Source organism: Manacus candei, unplaced genomic scaffold (genome assembly GCF_025592945.1).
Source record: "Manacus candei isolate 608988 ecotype Guabito, Panama unplaced genomic scaffold, ASM2559294v1 h1tg000050l, whole genome shotgun sequence".
NCBI lineage: Eukaryota > Metazoa > Chordata > Aves > Passeriformes > Pipridae > Manacus > Manacus candei.
The window spans coordinates 30,929,125-30,947,336 of NW_026138098.1; the positions used below are offsets into that span (position 1 = coordinate 30,929,125).

At 42.5% G+C, this 18,212-nt stretch overlaps 2 protein-coding genes across 6 annotated transcripts in view; one reads left to right on the forward strand and one right to left on the reverse strand.

Moving 5' to 3' along the window:
- The window catches only part of RHOBTB1 (Rho related BTB domain containing 1), a 57,155-nt gene extending 47,583 nt beyond the window's left edge, over window positions 1-9,572 (reverse strand). For all 3 annotated transcript variants that reach the window (XR_007906737.1, XR_007906736.1, XM_051800213.1), the window contains exons 1-2: window positions 9,091-9,572; window positions 4,840-4,938 (exon numbers count right to left, since the gene is read on the reverse strand). The gene's annotated coding sequence lies outside the window, so the exon portion shown is untranslated. The remainder of the gene's footprint in view (window positions 1-4,839; window positions 4,939-9,090) is intronic.
- Window positions 9,573-9,750: 178 nt separating this feature from the next.
- CABCOCO1 (ciliary associated calcium binding coiled-coil 1) overlaps window positions 9,751-18,212 on the forward strand; it is a 228,659-nt gene continuing 220,197 nt past the window's right edge. The window contains exons 1-2 of one of the 3 annotated variants that reach the window (XM_051800230.1): window positions 9,751-9,956; window positions 12,096-12,173. In XM_051800230.1, coding sequence (XP_051656190.1) covers window positions 12,117-12,173 — 57 coding nt within the window. In that variant the 5' untranslated portion in view covers window positions 9,751-9,956; window positions 12,096-12,116. Of the gene's footprint in view, window positions 9,957-10,209; window positions 10,583-12,095; window positions 12,174-18,212 lie in introns of those variants that run through there. The other 2 variants (XM_051800227.1, XM_051800228.1) reach the window with 2 other exon arrangements.

Sequence of the window (18,212 nt, forward strand, 5' to 3'; positions counted from 1 at the left end):
AAATCAAAAATATTCCGGGGCCTTGAAATTTCTCATGCACTCATTGCTTGGAAGTCACATTGCCAAAGCATCACGAATCCTACTAACAGGGGTTTTTTCCTCTTTCAATAAAGTAGCAAGGCACGTAGAGCTTTATTTTTAAAGAACCCTTTTACAGTCTTTTCCAAGTCAGGCAAGAGTCCTTTTCCTTGGTAATGGCAGAAGAGAAGAACGACAAAGGTATTAATCTTATTTACTCCCATACATATTGGCAAAATTGCTAGAGCAGGGTGCATTTTGTAGCATTATAAAATCCTCAAGAGAATTGAATTCCTCCCACACCTCATCACCGAAATATTTTTGCAGGGAAAAATATGAATTATTTACAAAAGCAATTGCCAATAAAATTTCATCAAACTGTATCTGTTACAGAAGGTAAACATTTCTCCACCATTCCAATTTTTTTACAGTAGCTGAAATTCAGACCTACAGCTAAAATACTACTGCACCATTATTGTAAGAGAAATGCTGAGAGTTCCCTAATTACAGTGCTGCCAGTGGGAAGCACTGTTGCAAACACATGAGGAAAGGAGGATTAAAAGAACAATTCACCCCTGGAGAAATTCAGAGGAGAAAGATGCATTGCCTCAAGAAAAGCCTGACCCACAGGTATTTTCCTTAGAATACTGGGAACTGTTTTTTGAAACCTTCTCCTGTATTTAGTGACTAATAATCCACATTACTGTCATAAGCACATATGACAGTCAAAAACATGTCTCTAAAATACAAGAGCCAAATTTAAGGGGTTCAAGTGTTGAGCAATGGCCATAAATCAAGAACTGAAACACTGACAGCCACAAGGGCCATAACATTCACCTCAAATGTAAACAGTACCTGTTGCTCAGGACAAGTACTGGAACACCTGCCCATGCTGAGCACATGTAGAAGCCCATGTAGAAGCCCATGTAGGTTTCATCACCAACAAAGTGGTGAAAACAAGCAAGTAGCTAAAGCTCAGGTACTGTTACCAGACTATGTTTTTATTGCTGCAAATCCTCATCTGGAGTTCTAGGCCCTTGCTTCCAAAAGTGTGAGAGACAGGTAATTCCAGTTGGAAAGAGAATGCTCTGGAGCAACAGCATTGCTTTTTTATCACAAGTTGGGTACCTCGATGCTTAAGCTCTCTGAATTAATGGACATTTCAGAACTGCACCGTTTCTTTCTTCATTTCACACCTATTAATAACAAATTGTTCCTGATTCTGCATTGGTGGTGTGAAAATCATTCACTCTCCTTTCTGTAAAGCATAGGAGATCCCATGATGAAGTTAGAAACATGGATTTCAACAGTCTGATAAACAGTGCTAGAGAACACAAATTTAATTACGAAGATCAAAAGCAACGAACAGCAACACTGCCCTTCCCCTCACACCCCAACCACACACAGTGTGTGTGGCAGTTCCCCAAATTTCTAATCTCTAGCCACAAACAATGATCACCTTGCAAGGAACTAACTCAAGCAGTTTTAAAATTTAAAATTTCCTCTGCCACATTTGATTTTACTGAAGGTTACCGTTACACACACACCTCTGCTGGGTTTGCACAGTCCAGAACTTTGCTTTTACCAATCTGAATTGTCAGCTAAATTAAATTACCCAATTGCACTGTAGAGGCTATCACACATGTAGCTATTTTATTCCACTGAGCATGAAGAAAGTAATCTCTGAGAAAGCAGTAGCTTCTTTACCCAGAGAGCTAAATTTACTACTACTCGTCTGCTAATGCCTCAAGTGACACAAAAGCCCATAAGCAAATAAGCTGTGACCAGGATATTAAGGAGCAAATAACACCTCTACAAAGACATGCCTTCCACAGGTGTAGCATTTTCTGACTCAAGTACATGATAGTACACAAGTTAACTTTTGTTCAGATCTGCAGATGTGTTCTCTAACAAGTGAGACCAAATCACAGAAGCAACAGGAACTGGTGTTTCTGAGAACATTAATCATGGCTGGGCTTCGCAAACAAAGATTTGGGAAGGCTCTATCCACATTTGTTACAGGCACGCTGGTGGCTTATGAGGCCAATACGAGACAGGCATATCCGATTGCAAAAGGCACAGCAGAAAGACTCCTTAGATGGTGTATTCTGCAATACACGGTTCTTTCTGCGTTGCCTTTTCTCCTCAAGAGTGATCCTGTGTGTGTTCTCAAAGGCATCAGCAGCATTATAGATGGTGTGTCTCCAGGCCTCCCGATTGGAGGCCAGAGTAGACCAGTTATGGTGATCAATATGGCCAAGGCTGAGATGTTGTTTCAGGGAGTCCTTGTATCTTTTCTTCGGGGCTCCTCTCTTGCGGCAGCCAGTGGCAAGTTCACCATAGAGCAGGATCTTAGGGAAGCGGTGGTCCTTCATCCTTGAGAACATTATTCTGTAATTTAACTACATGACTTATGCATGTCATTTAGAAATTCATTTAGAGACTGAAAATCAGGTTGGGAAATGAGACTTGAAACTGGGAGCAGAGGTGAAGAGAGATATTAGGGTTCTAAGGTATGCCATTTCCCTTAATAAGTACTTTTTGATGCTGAGATCAGTCTCAGTGCATATTAAATAATTCATAGCATCGCCGTCCTGGTTTTAGCTGGGATAGAGTTAATTTTCTTCCTAGTTGTTGGTACAGTGCTGTGTTTTGGATTTATTCAGAATGCTGATGACACACTGATGTTGTAGGTGTTGCTAAGTAATGCTTACTCCAAACTGAGGACTTCCCAGTGTCCCATGCTCTGCCAGTGAGCAGGTGCACAAAGAAGCTGAAGGGGAGCATGGCCAGGACAGGGGACCCAAACTGGCCAAAGGGATGTTCCATACCATAAAGCATTATGCCCAGTATATAAACTGGGGGGATTTGGCCAGGAGCTGCCAATTGCTGCTCAGGGACGGGCTGGGCCTTGGTCAGCAACTGTACTGTGCATCACTTGTCTTTCTGGGGTTTTATTTCTCTCTCTTTTTGTTGTCTCCCTTCTCATTACAATGATTATTATATTTTATTTCAAGTATTAAATGGTCCTTATCTCAACCCAGGGGTTTTACCTTTTTTCTGATTCTCCTCCCCGCTGGGAATGTTACATGGTAGTTAGTTCCTGGCTGGGGTTAAACCAAGGCAATCCCAACCTGCATATATGTAATATTATAGACTGGCTTTCAGGAACTGCATTACCTATAAAATGACTTCTATTTTTATTCACAAAGTATATGTTTGTCTTTGATGATGTGCTGAAAGGGGCTCATTAAATTACTAATGTAACTATTAAAGCTATTAAATTACCAATTTTGAGGGATCAATTCAAAGCACATTGAGATAAGCATAAATCCAAAGTAAACCAAGTGTCTCTTCACTTCAATGACCCTCCTATGAGGCTCTGAATGCTAAAATATCTTTCTCCTGACAGGATTAACCCCTTCATTGTATGACCCTCCCTGGCCAAAACAGCTGAAGTAGTTATTCCTACGGCTCACAAAATGTTCTGCCTGGTAGTACATGATGGGGGGAGGGGGATCCTTGGTTTGTTTACTTTTAGAGCCCAGGGGAGACATTGCTCCCTAAGCTTCCTGACAAGATGCTTATTTTTATTCACATTGTCACTATGTTTTCCCATGAACAAATATTTATACTTCAGAGGAAATGTTTCAGTAACATGTATCAGACAGGATAAGCAATGTGCTCACTTCCCTTCCCCTTATTATGAGAAAGCAATTTTGCTTGTATGAGGAAGTAAATAAATAGACTCCCTAGAGATGCCTGGGAAGGGGTAATTCTTGCAGGGAACCCGTGTTGAAAATACTGGCAGCATGTCACTGTGTTAGCTGACCTGCAGAGGTTTCATTTGCAATTGCAAGAAATGAATACATTAGAAACTTATTGTTTCCTTTTTTGTTCAGAAAAACGGACCATTCCTGTACAATCCTGTCTTATTTAAAACATTTTCCCTTCTGATAAATTTCAGTAGCATGTTATGTTCCTATCTGCATTATTATAATATGCATTCAATACATATGGCAAGATATAAATCCATCTTTTGTTAATGCTTCTGAACATAAAATAGACTGAGAAAGCCAGTGGGTGAAAACGACCTAATTTCATTGATTACTCCAAATTCTGAGCAGAGGGCTTCACTATATGATCTCCTGAGGTTCCTTAAAACCTGAATTTTCCTGTGATCCTAAATTAAGGACACATATTTGGTTTTACTAACTTATATGCTTACCGTAGGAACTGTGAAGATCTGGCTGTGGTACTTGACAAAAGCAATATAAATATGCACCTGTAATTCAGGCTGGCAATGGCCCCACTTTTCCCTAGGCTGCAGAGAGCAGGAACTCAGAAACCTGCTTGGATGCATGAAACAGTACCTGCATATTTGTGGTACAATCTCTTTTTTCATCCCAAGATCTCACTCATTTCCTGCATCTGCAGTTAGTCTGTGTAAGTATTTGCTCTTGAAAATTAGACTTTAGCAGCTTCCGTTTCTTTGATGCTTTGAAAAAAAAGCCTGACATTGGGTCAAAAAGCTACTCTGTGCAGAAGCCACCCATTGCTAACCCTGCAACAACACCCATCCTTTATGCCTTTGTTTTTATCTACTGGAATAGCAGAACAAAGCTGACTAATTCTGTAAATGAAAGGATTAATTCTAGGACTTTTCCATTTAAGACTTCCAGTACAAAGTTCACCAAGACACAGATGCTACAACTTTATAAAATACCTGACCAAAAGCTGCTGGACAGAACAGCAGTGGTGACAGGCAACACTAAGTGAAACAAGTCAGGTTTTCTTTTATTTCTCCCTGTCAATACTTACCTCAAAGGAGAAAATAGTGTTCATATCCATTTTTAGCAGCTTGATCAAAAGCAGAATTCCTTTAAAGATACTTCATGTCTTTCTCTTACTGTGGCATTCCTGAAGAGGAAAGGAGAGGGGAAAAAAAAAAAAAGAAGAGAGAATAAACCTTATTTTCAACATAAAATTACAACACATGCAATAGCAAAGACATCTTTTATGATCCATTATATATTGTACAACAGGCCTGCTTGGTAAACAAAACAGTCTTTCAAAGTTTCAAACAGGTAGATTGAAAATCTTCATTAAAATACTGTTTGCTCCAATGAACTGAAGAAATCATGGGTAGCTAGATGAGCTCTTGAGCATAACTGGAGATTGACACAGCTCTGTCAAATGAAGCTTGTTCTTTAGTAATTTTCCTCTGGATTTAGATTTTAAAAATCACCTTAGGTGTCATAAGTGAGCACTACTCTATCACAGTTGACCAGCTCCTCTCTGTTAGGTAACAGAGCCTGAGTAGGTTTTTTTGCCCACCTTCAAGAAGATATCAAGTCTAAAATATGGGCTAGCAGCCTGATGACACATGAACTGGGACTTCTGTGTTGCTTCTCCTTTGGTCCCAAATGAAATTAATTATGAAAGTGCTTGGCTGGGTTTGGTAAACGTCTGTGTTATTGTGGCTTGGTTCCCATCCAAGAGCAAGGCTGAGGTTTTCCAGGAACCAAAGGTGGGAGCAACACTGATTTCACCTCAGATGGTGCCCTCAAAGCAATGCTCAGTGACACAAGTAGGTTTCAGAGGTTCATGCTCTAGCTTGAGTAGCTGAAGTAAAACGCAGATTCTTCAGCTGAACAGACTAGTGGCCCACTTAGCTTCTCCAGGCATTTCTCCCTTCTTATCAGCAACTTTTCAGAGTTGAATTTAGGACTGAAGTTAGCTACTCACAGAAATTCTCACCTGCTGTAGATACCCAGTATAAGACAACAGCGAGGGCAAACACAGGAAGTGAAGTAACACTTCCTTCCACCTTTGTGGAATAAGCAAGCCAAAGGGATTGACACAAGAGCTAGAGGCATGATCTTTATATCCCTCTAGAAGTCCTTCCCTTCCCTTTGACACTTAACAATAAGCATTTTAGTGGTAAAGATCATATCGGTCTTCCTGAACTGCCATGTTTCATGCAGCTACAACTGTTGAGAACTGTATTGATGGCAGGAAGATCAGAAGTTACTTGCAGCTTTTCAAAAAAAAAAAAAAAAAAGGATCTGATTTACCTGCTCATAAACCCAGAGCTCCCTGTTTATATTTCACTGAGATCTCATACACTTCTAACAGCCTTTCTCTGCTTTGTCCTCATTAAAATCCACAGACATGGCCTCCAAAGATACATCAAGATCCTTCTCGCTCTCAAACAGACATGCACCAGTTCATTCATAATTCTTTCTCAGCAATCATTAATTATTTACATTATTGCCCTATTAAAGGACACACTGAGACTCTTCTGCTTGCTGAGACGTTTTTAAATTGTTGTGCTGTAAAGTCAGACCAGTTGTTTGAAGAATGTAAGTGGATAGAAATGTAGCTAAACCTGATTTTCATCATTACTAAAGCATAAGCCTAAAAGTTCCACTTCACAGAAAAATGTTTCTGGCCTCCATTCCCCCACCCTCAGTCTTTGGGTTTCTGGTTTTGAAGATAGCTGGGACCATAAAAGAAAGGCTCAATTCTTAATTAGCATTGTGCTGACTGATTACAACTTCAAATTATAAACATCTTTCATACCAAGCAGATCATCTATCTCTGTGATGATGATCTGCACTCAGAAGAATAGAGATGCTAAACCTTACATGGACCTTCCTCATCTGAGTCTCTCTCATAGCTGAGAAGAGAGCTGGCTTTATACAACTCTCACCCTGAGTGCCCGCATGAGAGAGCAACAGTTCCTTCCATGGCAGTGCAATTCCTTCTCTCTTCCATCTGCTCCACACGCAGGCAGTCATTACCTGAACTCACACTCACCCACAACAGCAAGCACACCGTGGTACTGTCTGCAGGACATGCAACAAGGTCAGCGTAAGCTGAGGGAAACTAAAGCCAGCTGGAACACAGAGTAATTCAGGGAGGGATGTACCTATATGGTCTAATTCTCCAAAGGGGGGAATTTCCTTTAAATAGGCAGGAAGGTGAGGAGCAGGTGGTTGTTGCTGCAGGTTGGCAGGTGAAACATTTGCAGTGTGAACCAGGCCCAGAAGGAATGCAGGCAAGGCCGGGTGGAACACTAGGTTCCCTGGATGACTTGTTGGGGCCAACAATCATGTGTGATCTGGTCTAGGAGCCTCTTCTGTTATGGACAAGACACTCCTCTAACATAGTGATACTACAGAAAACTCAAGAAAGCTCAGCCCAATTTTCTCCTCAAATCCACCTCAGCTTCACCTTTGGCTTGTTCAGAAGCCTAAGCTGATCCAGTCTTTGTCTCACCCCTGTTTTTTTTTTGAAGATTATTACAAAACTAAAAACATTGCAGAATTTTATCCTCTAATACTACTCTAGTTTCCTTTTACCAGCCCATCATCTCTGTGTATTGCTTTCAGTTCTGTAACACCACACATTCACAGTACATCTACCCCAAATCTCTTCAACAAACTTTGAAGGATTCTGTAGAAGAAAACTGCTTTTAAGCCTCGTGTTTCTTCCTTGTTTAATATGTTCTCACTTCAAACTTTTGCCTTTAAGAGTTCAAATACCAGAAAAAGTTCAAGTAAAAGAAAGAGCAGAACCTTAATTCACTGTTGTAATCTTTACTATGATACACCTCACTTGCTGTACATTACATGGTTGAACAGACAGTAGAAATTTTACCTCCCATTGATACCTAAACCAATATTTCCTCTCAAGATAATTTCAAACCTTTAGTGTTCTAGAATCCATAGTAAATGCAAGTGTTTTGCCCTTTCTACTTCAGTTTAGGCAAGTGTGCTTTTTCTAGGGTCTCCCTTAGAGAAAAAGGAATTTTTTCCTGCATTGATTACGCAGACAAAAGAAACTGATGACGTGATGTAAATATTTCTATTTAGCTAAGTACAAATGACAACATTTGGTGAGAAGTTGACAATCAGGTTCTAAAAGAAGATGGGATACTATGATTGCCACTCACCCTGCCTTAGAAGCACCCACAACGACTCAGTTAAACAGCTGCTAAAAAGTGCATGTACTAAAGCTCTAATTTCCTATGCTATCCAAGTAGGGAAAAGTTTTGCCCTTTTCCATTCTTCCTTTTGGAGAGCTGCAAAAGAGTTGGGCTGGATACAGCCCAGTGCTTCTCCCCAGAGGTTCTCAACAACTGTAAAGAAGAGAAGAGGCTCTCTAACTTCATTCTCCTGCTAGTCTTTTTGGGAGGTACATCTTTCTTCATAATCTTCTTGTATCCAGTTCTCTACACGCATTTGCACTCTGTACCGATTATAAATTTCATTCTTGTAATGCAGAGAACCATTAATAATTTAAGATTAAAAAGGAACCTAAGGGTAGGAATATTGCATTTCTGCTCACGAGATAGATGTTATTCTGCTAGTACGTCAACTCAGGTTATCTTTGTGCATGCTATGTTAATTCAGCAAATTGCTTTTCAAATAAAGTGCTTTCAGAAAGCGCCTGGAGAGTCTACAGGAGAAGAAAGTTTCCTTTCTATGGAAAATGTGCCAAACCAACACCAGGAAAGTGAAATACAAACAAATTTTAGATTTGTCCATCTAGTTTTCACAAAGAGGGGGCAGCCACGATAAATTTCCCGCATGAACGTGTAAAAGTCATGCCAGGTGCAGCGACAAACACCCCAGGTGCACTATTTGCACCGCGTTCAACCACAGAAACACCAAACACGCCTAACGGTATCCAATGGGTCGGCAGCGATGCAGTAGGACCGCCTGACTCCCGGGAGAGCCGTCAGCATTTTCGGCCTTACCGGCGAAGGGCACGAGACACCAGCACGAGCCGGGCGGGTACCAGGACCCCGCTGGGGCAGGAGCCCGGGGCTCCGGTCAGGACGTGCCCCGGAGCGGGGAGCGCCCCGGCCCGCTGGGCTTCTCCGCCACCCACCTCTCCTTCCTTCCCGCCGCTCCAGCGCAACTCCCACCGCGCCCGGCCCCGCCGGGTCACCGCGTCCCGCCGGGAGAGCCTCGGGAAGCCTAGACAGTGGGCACCACCCGCTCGCTCCCTCTCTCCCTTCTTCCCTCCCTTCTTCCCATGACCGGGGCCGCAGCGTCTCACCTGAGCGCGGAGCGGGACCCGCTGGGGGCGGGACAGAAGTGACCCAGCGCGGTGCGGTGCCTGGTGCGGTGCCCGGTGCGGTGCCCGGCGCTGCGTGTGGTGTGTGCGGTGCCCGGTGCCCAATGCCCGACGCTGTGTGTGGAGCGGTGTGTGCGATGCCCGGTGCTGTGTGCGGTGCCCGGTGCCCAATGCCCGGTGCTGTGTGTGGAGCGGTGTGCGCGGTGCCCAATGCCCGGTGCTGTGTGTGGAGCGGTGTGCGCGGTGCCCAATGCCCGGTGCTGTGTGTGGAGCGGTGTGCGCGGTGCCCAATGCCCGGTGCTGTGTGTGGAGCGGTGTGCCCGGTGCCCAATGCCCGGTGCTGTGTGTGGAGCGGTGTGCGCGGTGCCCAACGCCCGGTGCGGTGCCCAATGCCCGGTGCGGTGCCGGGTGCGGCGGGTCCCGCCCTGCCCTGCCCGGCCCGGAGCGAGCGGAGCGGGCGCGCGCGCCCCAGCCAATCAGCTCCGTCACGTGAGCGCGCCCCGGCACGCGGTGCCGCTGCCGCGGCCGTTACAGCGGCGCCTGCGTGCGCGCGGCGGCGGCGGGAAGCCCGCGGGGAGGATGGGGGGGCGGTGGGGTGAGGTGGGGTTGTGCGCGCGCCGCTCCGCTCTGAGGGGGCCCGGGGGTCGCCGCATCCCCTCACGGGGGGCTTCGGTGCAGCCGGCGGCGCCGCGCCCGCCCTTCCTGTCTTGGGGAGACATCGCTTCCAGGAATTGAGGGGCTGCGGAGGCAGGAAATCCTGCGGGGCCCCGCAAGGGGAGCGGCCGCGCTGACGTCCCATCAGCGCGGAGCATGGGGGGGCGGGAGGTGCCCTCCGCCCCCTCCTCAGAGTAGGTCCTTGCTCCATGTGAGCACCGGCTTGATGAAATGCTGAACCGTGCTGTGCGCCTCTCTCGGGGGCGGATACTGCTGTGTTTGACATTGCTGTCGGACGAGAACATCACACCATGCTGCCTGCCTCAGTTGCCCCACACAGGACTTTGATGCTGAATTGTAGCTAAAAAGCAGCATTAAGCCTGTTTTTCATCCAGAATGCTTTCCATTTACACTGTTCTTAGAGTGTCCGACCTCTGTATGCATAATGCACTAACAGAAGTCTTTAATGGGAGCAATAGTGGGAAGCCATAAGTAATCCAGCACCATAGGGCATTTAAAAAGGTTGTAGAGCATATTGCTGAAATGCTTTGGTAAATTTGAGGAATGGTCCAGTAGCCTGGTGTTGAAGGAATTTTCTGCTTACTCAGTGTCTTAGATTCAATTTTTCACCCTGGATCTCTCTGATCTGTTCAGGAGGATTTCAGAGGACTGTGGGTGCTCAGCCTTTGTGCCACTGCTTCACATCACTCAGCAGTGACGTTTAGTGTTGGTTATGGAGAATTTCTGACAATGCCGCCCTTCCAGGCTAAAGAAGAAGTGATAAAGGACCTAAAGACAGCAGGAGCTGGCAGTATTGCAGGTAGAGGCAGGCTGGGCTTGCAGCCAAAATGGTCTCCTATCGGACTGGCAGAGATCAGGCATTCTGCTCAGAACTAATGAACCTCGTCCCAGATCAGGAAAACCAGAAGAGAAGCAGGGTTCATTGAATCCTTTTTATTCTTTTGATGATTTTTATTTCATGTGCTTCCCTGGGGAGTCACGAAGGCTTGAAACTTACCTGCTGTATCCTGTATCAATATTGTGATATATGTGCAAGCTGTGTCAATACCTGCTGTGTCAGCATGCTGAACAGTGCAGCAGGGTGAATTTGTCTGTGTGCAGCTCCGTGCTGCCATGGATAGACTGCCTTCAGCATATAAATCAGCTTTAGAGTACTGTCAAACACCAGCATCCCCTGTGCTTTTTACATTTGTAAATGAAATGTGGGAGGATGATCACAGGATTCCAGGAGCTGGGCCTTTAAAATAAATGGCACTTGGTACTGCGAGCCCCTCATTGAGGAGTCAGAAACTCTTAACTTGGCTAAATTTTAAGATTCTGAATAAATACTAAAGGAGAATTACCTTTGTTGCATATGTGGTACCAAGGGCAAAGAAAGATTGCTGGGCCACATTTACTCCCTAGAAATGGAAGCATTACTTTGTTTGGGGAGAGTTTATAGAGTTCTGGTACCTTCTATTTAAAGCCCCTATGAGGAAGCCTCCACAGTGCTTCCACAGCATTTGCGTGCAGAATTGTATAGTTGTGCAATTTCACTTAGTCCAAACAAACTGACTAAATTCCTGTAATTTTTGCTGGAAACACACTATCATTTGCAAGGCGATTGGAGCAGACAGCTGAGCTCACAGGGTTATCACTTGCATCTGTTCAGAGGATGGCCTCTAACCTTGTATTGGCTAAAATTTTTTGCTCTGTCAACTAAACCCACATGAGATAAAAGTCCACCCATGCAACAGGTTATGTAGTTTGCTTTAAATCAGCTGTGTTTTGTGAACACTGAATGACTTGCTTCTATTTCATGCATTTCCTTTAGCACTTCAATATGAATTTAGGTTGCTTGAAAGGTTCTTGACTGACAGTTTTGGTAGTTGAACTCCAATGTTTAATCCCAGACTGGTCCAGCACGAGGAAGCTTCTCAGTGCTACCAGGCAGGAAGCTTTGCTGGGCTGAGGATAGTCCCATTCACTTGCTTTCTTATGCCAGCAAAGGCAGGATTTCCTGTTTCTTCACTGCCCTTTAGTTACTGGGGGTAGGATATTGTTATTACCTTAAAACTATGCCTTGGATACTAAGACTGTATGTTTAATAAAAAAAAAAACAAACAAAAAGGCAAGTGTTTAGTAAGTAATCTGCTCTTTAAAGTGTGATTATTCCATTTCAGCCTTAGATTAGTTAGGCAGTACTCTGGAAAGCTAATGGTCTTCACAGCACCCCTGCTCTATTTTTGCCAACTTTAATTTATTGTCCTTATTGATTTTTGCAAATTCATTTATGCTTTTAAGATTCAGCTTATTTTTATGCAAAATTGCAGGTGTTGAAGCTATAAGGAGAGATGGAGAGCGTGATGTTATCCTTCAAAGTGCACATGGAATACATGAGGAGAAGCTATGTAAGTTCTAGGCTTCCAGGTATGGATGCCAAAACTCTATTAAATTTGCTGTTAAGAATAATTATTGGCAGACAGTTGTGTAACTTTTATGACAATATCTCTTGAACCTAGGCAGAAGACAAACTGATACCAGTCATGATGTCAAACTGTGATTGCATTACTCCCCATTCACAGAAGGTACCAAGGTGACAAAAATATTTATGAGTGTGTTTTCATTGCTACACCATTGTTGTCAAGCTGCAGTTATGTTAGTCTGACTGTAGTAGCTCCAGATGACTCATGGCTTTCGTTATATGTCTGAGTTCTTAAAGGATAAAGAATTTGGGAGAGGTTATTTTTTTTCTGCAGAAAAATGATAAAAAATCTGTTCTGTGATAGTAAGTGCATTTGTACTCTTCAGCACCCACTAAATTTTATAGGATGGAGGTAAATTGTGAGCTTTCTGAAGGTCCTCACACCTGTTTTCAAGCAGTGCCTTGAAGCATTCACAGACAGTGAATAGAGCATAGACCTTTGTGCTGTGGTGGAACAGGGAGTGTTTGTGCCCTCAGTTCTGCCAAATGAACTGTGGTGACACGGGAGGTCACGTGGAAGGTGGAGATGAGCAAGTGCCAGGCCTTTCCAGACAGGTCTGAAAGCCAATGGCTCATTATGCTACAATTTATTGAGATGTTTTTAATGTTTTATTCTCTGTTGTCTTATGGTTATGACTGTGGTTACTGTAGCCCTTTACTGCCACATTGGCCTGGAACAGGCTTCAGATAGTGGAATTCTATTGCTGAGTATTCTCTGGCTCTGCCCATGGCCTCCAGCAGGCTGTGGCCAGCTCTGCCTTACATTCCTGTTCCCTATCATTTGGTGTTAGGGCAGGTGGAATTCCTGTTCCCCGCATCTGTTTGTGGCAAAGACTATACTGGCCTTGAAAACTTCTTCTTTGTCCCAAAGAGACATCAGAGTCACAGTCATTTGGCTACTGAGGGCTTTCAGAGCCTTATTACGGCTTTAAGCTGTAATACAACAAATCAGAGTAGTGAGAGGTTTTAGTGCTTCCCTGTGATGTTTTGGCACATCCACACCTAAAACATTGTACATAGTTCAGTGGGAGTTGTGAGTGGAACAACAGCTGCATAGAATGTCAGGAGGTGTGTTACAACATTTTGCTGAAGGTGCATGTCAGCTTTATAGACTGTTATAAAAATAGTATTATAAACACTGCAGCAGTCACCACTGTGTTTATGCTACACAAACCTGCGTAAGACTGGTGAAGGTTTGTCTGGGTAAAGGTACTGACTTGGAAACTGGGAGAGGAAGGATTTCACTGGCAGTTTATAACAGTGAAATATTGTAGCCTGAGGAGAAATAGGTTGTGGAAATGTCAAATAATAGACAAAAGTTATGCAGACAGAACCCATTACTGATTTTGGAAAACCTATCTGAATCTCCCATTTCTTTGGGCTCAGAAATATCAGGAGTGAAATGACAGCAGAATTCCTGACGTCTAGTGGTTCTAACAAATAAACATTTGTTAACTCTGCTTTGATGGACAGTCCCTATTTATCCAGCATCACTCAAAGTCATGTCCTCATACAGCTCATTCTTTATAAATAAAAAGACTTATAACCAGCTTGGACAAGCCTACCAAAAATACACTCCAAAGAACACTGGAAAGAACAACAATGCCTTGGAAGGAGGATAGAGGAAACAAATATTTTCCCTCATTTATTTCCACAGTTTTATTAAAGGTAGTGAATACATTTAGCCACATTGAACTAAGCTTTTGTAAAGCACAAAATTCAGCAAGGAAAGCTTGTATGACTTCATAATTAAACAAAATTGATCCAGGAAAAAGGGATCATGAAGTAATGTAGAGTGTTAAACTGTCTAAAGCTTATCCATCCTTGTCTTCAGATGTAAAACTGAGGCAGAGAAAGAACTGACCAAAATATTCCTCTCCTATCCTTCTTCTACACTGTAACTACAGAGCTCAGGGATGAATTTGATGTGGGAAAGTAGAAGGGACTAAGTCCTTCTGTTTGTGTGTGCTCCTGCAACATAAGGGTTGTGGCTATATAGTGTCCCTCTATGTAGCCTGAGTTGCAGAATTTAAACCAAGGTGGATGGCAACAATGCACAGTGTGTGTGGTTGTTTGCTTCGCCAATACAGAGGATTTGCACCAATGTCACTCCTTTCCTAGCAAATTCTCTGTATAACAAGCCAAGACCTGTGATACCATCTAGGCTTAGTTCTCAGCAACCTTTCACCATAACCTTTCACCATGCAGTGAATGTGAAATGCTACCAATCTAGAACAGCAGAGCTTTAGCCTACTTTGGAAAGCATATGTGATCAGCGGTAACTCATGGAGAGCAGTCCCATTGTGAATTAAATGCCACTTAGCTGAAAGTGTGCACTGGATTTAATTCAATTCCTTGTTTGCTGGCACGAATTCTTCTGGTGACCGTGAGTTTCCAAGAAAAAGATGCAATTTTTATCTCTCTTCCTAGGTTTAGCACTATTCAAATGGCAAATTATTTTGTGTGCCTTCACTTCTGATCTTAAAGTCTAGAACCAGTGAGGAAGATGAGAATGAGCACAACACCTCCAACCTTATCACCTAGGCTCAAACTCCCCTTGTGTAGTATGTGGGAGTCTCTCATAAGCATCACTCTCACATAAGCATATTTTTTTGTAGTGACTGTATACAACAGTTCAAATGCTGGTTGCTGTAACAGAACTCTGGAGCACATACTGGAGCTGTCATGTGTTCTCCCTCCCACCCCCATCTGTCCCGTTCATAAGTTAGAACAAGCAGTTAAGGGATGAACTATGACCTCGTTTCTGTCCTCACAAATACCACTCACAGTACCAAAGGACTTTAGCCAAAACAAGCCAGTCTTTATAATTACAGGAAAAACAGTGCTCTCTGATATCTCAAATTATGATGTGCCTGCAAAAAAGGATGCACACGTGTCTGACATGGCAACACTGGCAGTTTGGGTAGTTCTCAAGCTGGTACAATGTGTTACCAGGTATGTTTAGTTGTAGAGTGTTTGAACCACATGTAAACATTATTTTCCAGACCTGGTAATAGTCTACCATCCATAAAAGGAAATTTAACTATAAGTAGTATTTCTTCATGCTGTTTAATCTACTTACTGTCTGTTTTCACATCTTTGTTCTGTCTCCCTTTTATCAGATAGAATGAAATGTAGGTGCTTATGTAAGATTTTTCAACAAGTTTTTGCTGTTAAGAGGGCCCAAACCCAAACCTTCTGCCGAGGGGTGTAAGCACTGAGGTTCCTCAGAAGCCAAAGTCAACACAGCACAAAACCATCTCTGAGAACACAGAGGACCTGAGTGTCGAGGAGACCTTCTCCTTTGCTCCATGTGCAATTGGAGTCCCTAATTTGCTGTTGGCTTATGAAACCCCAACAGAAGTTAAGAATTATCACTTTGTAGAGTATCAGCAGTGGAGACTAGAGTTGTCTCACTGTAAATGAGAGAGGTCTGCTACAGTGACAGCCTCAGTAAATAATCTGTTTGTCTGCATTCAGATTCTGATCTCTTTGTTCTAGCAAGATGTTGGATCAGATGGATGGTCTGGATTTTAATTGTTTGTGAGCCAGAGAGCAAAAGAGGATCAAGAAAGAGAATTAAAATTTTTATATTGCTTCTGCGTTGGAAGATTGTAGTATATTTCATAAGAAAACTTTCTCTGCATTTTCCAGCAGAGACATTGAAAAGGTGCCAGATACATTTAAATGAACCTATTAAAAAGACAAGAAATTTGGAAATATGGAGAAAAAGAAAGAGGAAAGTGAGTATTACTTTCAAATATTCACACCTACATTTTAATGAAAATAGGTAAGTAAATACTGCCAAACTAGTATTTAATCTGCAGAGCTTTATTTGGGCTCGAGGTCTCTGTGTCTTGATAGCTGTAGAAAAGTTGTTTTCTAAACACATAACTAACTCCTGTAAACATTGCATGTATTTGTAGATCAAGAAAAAAGAGAAAAAGCATGAAAACAATTTTAGTACAGAGAGAAAATTTTGGCAACGTCCCGTGCTTTGTTACAAAGTACCTACTCTTTTCAGACTGAGTCCATGTGGCACTAAACTCCTGAAAGTTTTCCACTGTCTTTAACAAAATCAGTCACTGCCAATGCTCCATTGGTGTCTCTAAATACAGATTTCTCCTCTGCTAGAACTTTCTGGAAGAAAGATGTTTGAAGAATCACAGTTTGAAATATTTCAGGAAAGTTCAGATGTTTTGAAATCTGAGAAAGGAACAGACTGGATGGTGTAGGCAATGTTGTTACTTGTTACTTGACTACCAGCTCTTAAGCAGTTGCACTACAGTAACCCTTCGATTTATAAGAGTTAATAGACATCTTCATAAGTACTTGATATTTGGTTCAGCCATTACAGTTATAACTATTGATAATACTTCTTTGTCCATGCCATGCTTAGATTTATAATGATTTATATATAAATTGTTCAAAGAACTTTTGAATGTTATATTTGTACTTTTATATAGTACATAAAATATGAACTATTTTGGTTTCCTTTTAAGGAATTCTGTAGATTTAGTGATAAATATTTGAACTATTTTTTGCCCCTTCAATTATAGTCTGTTATGAAGAGCAACATCTTTAATTTCTCTCTCATTTTTCAGTAGACCTGCAAGCACAAGTGTTGCCATTTGACTGACATACACAGTTTAGAAATCTTTCCTAATATCTCACCAGTCTGAGTTTTGAAAACTTCTTGACAACATCCCAAAAAAATTCTTGATAGTATTTCCATGTTCTGAAAATGCAGAACAGTGTCTACAATGTGATTATTTGTGCCCTAGCACTTGTCAGTGTTTAGGGTTAACATAATCCACTAGCACTAAAAAGGATAAATGGGTGCTTGTGCCTCCACAAGTGTCTACCATTTTATTCAGTTGGGAGTGCACAGAACCACTAACCAGTACACAGAAGATCAGGGGAAAGGAAGAATTAAATCTGGCTACAAATACTGAAACAGCAAAATAATAATAGAATCACAGAATAGTTTTGAGTTTGAACAGAGCTTTGAAGGTACTGCCCCAGGGATGGGGCATCCACCAGCTTTTTGGGCAACCTGTGCCAATGTCTCACCACCTCATTATAAAAAATGTCTTCCTTATATCTAGTCTAAATCCACTCTCTTTTAGTTTAAGACCATTACCCCTCGTCCTATCGTACAGGCCGTACTAAAATGTTCATCCCCATTTTTCTTATAAGTCGCCTTTAAATATTGAAAAGCTGCAATAGGGTCTCCCCAAACCTTCTCTTTTTCAGGCTGAACAATCCTATCTCAGCCTTTCCTCACAGGAGAGGTATTCCATCCCTCTGATTGTTTCTGTGGCTCTCCTCTGGACCCACTCCAGCAGGTCCCCATCTTTCCTGTGCTAAGGAATCTAAAAGAACTAGAGTCCTACCAGTTCAGATGGCAGCAACTAGAGTTGCTATGAGAAATTGTTACAAATTATCTGCATAAACCTCAGTTATCCCAACTGAATCTTCAGATTCCAAGCTTCCCAGATCAGGCAGTCCTGATGCTACAATCACCAGCAGCACCTACAGTGTGTCAAGATTCAATTCTATGGAAAGAGATTTGAACTTGCAGTGACATGAACTTTCCCTTCTAGTACAGAGAAGCAGCACTTCTGCAGGGTCTCATTTTGAGACTACTCGTCTCATCAGGAAATCAGTGTCAGTACTTCAGACTATAGAAAGTTTCCTTTCTTTCTACCCCTGAATGTGGTTTGGCTTTTGAAAGATAACAAGGCAATCTGTCCTGTCATCTGTTCTGTCACATCACTTGTACCGTTACATCTTGTGGCTCCTAAGAACAGAAAATACAGTAGAAAAAACTTGACAAAATCCACAGTTAAAAGCCATGTTATTTTTAAATTCAGGGTTTATTTTGTGGAAAATAGATGAGTTTTTCTTTTCTTAGTCCAAAGTTGATCTGTGAGGTAAAAAAAAAGCTGTAGCCTTAGTGATA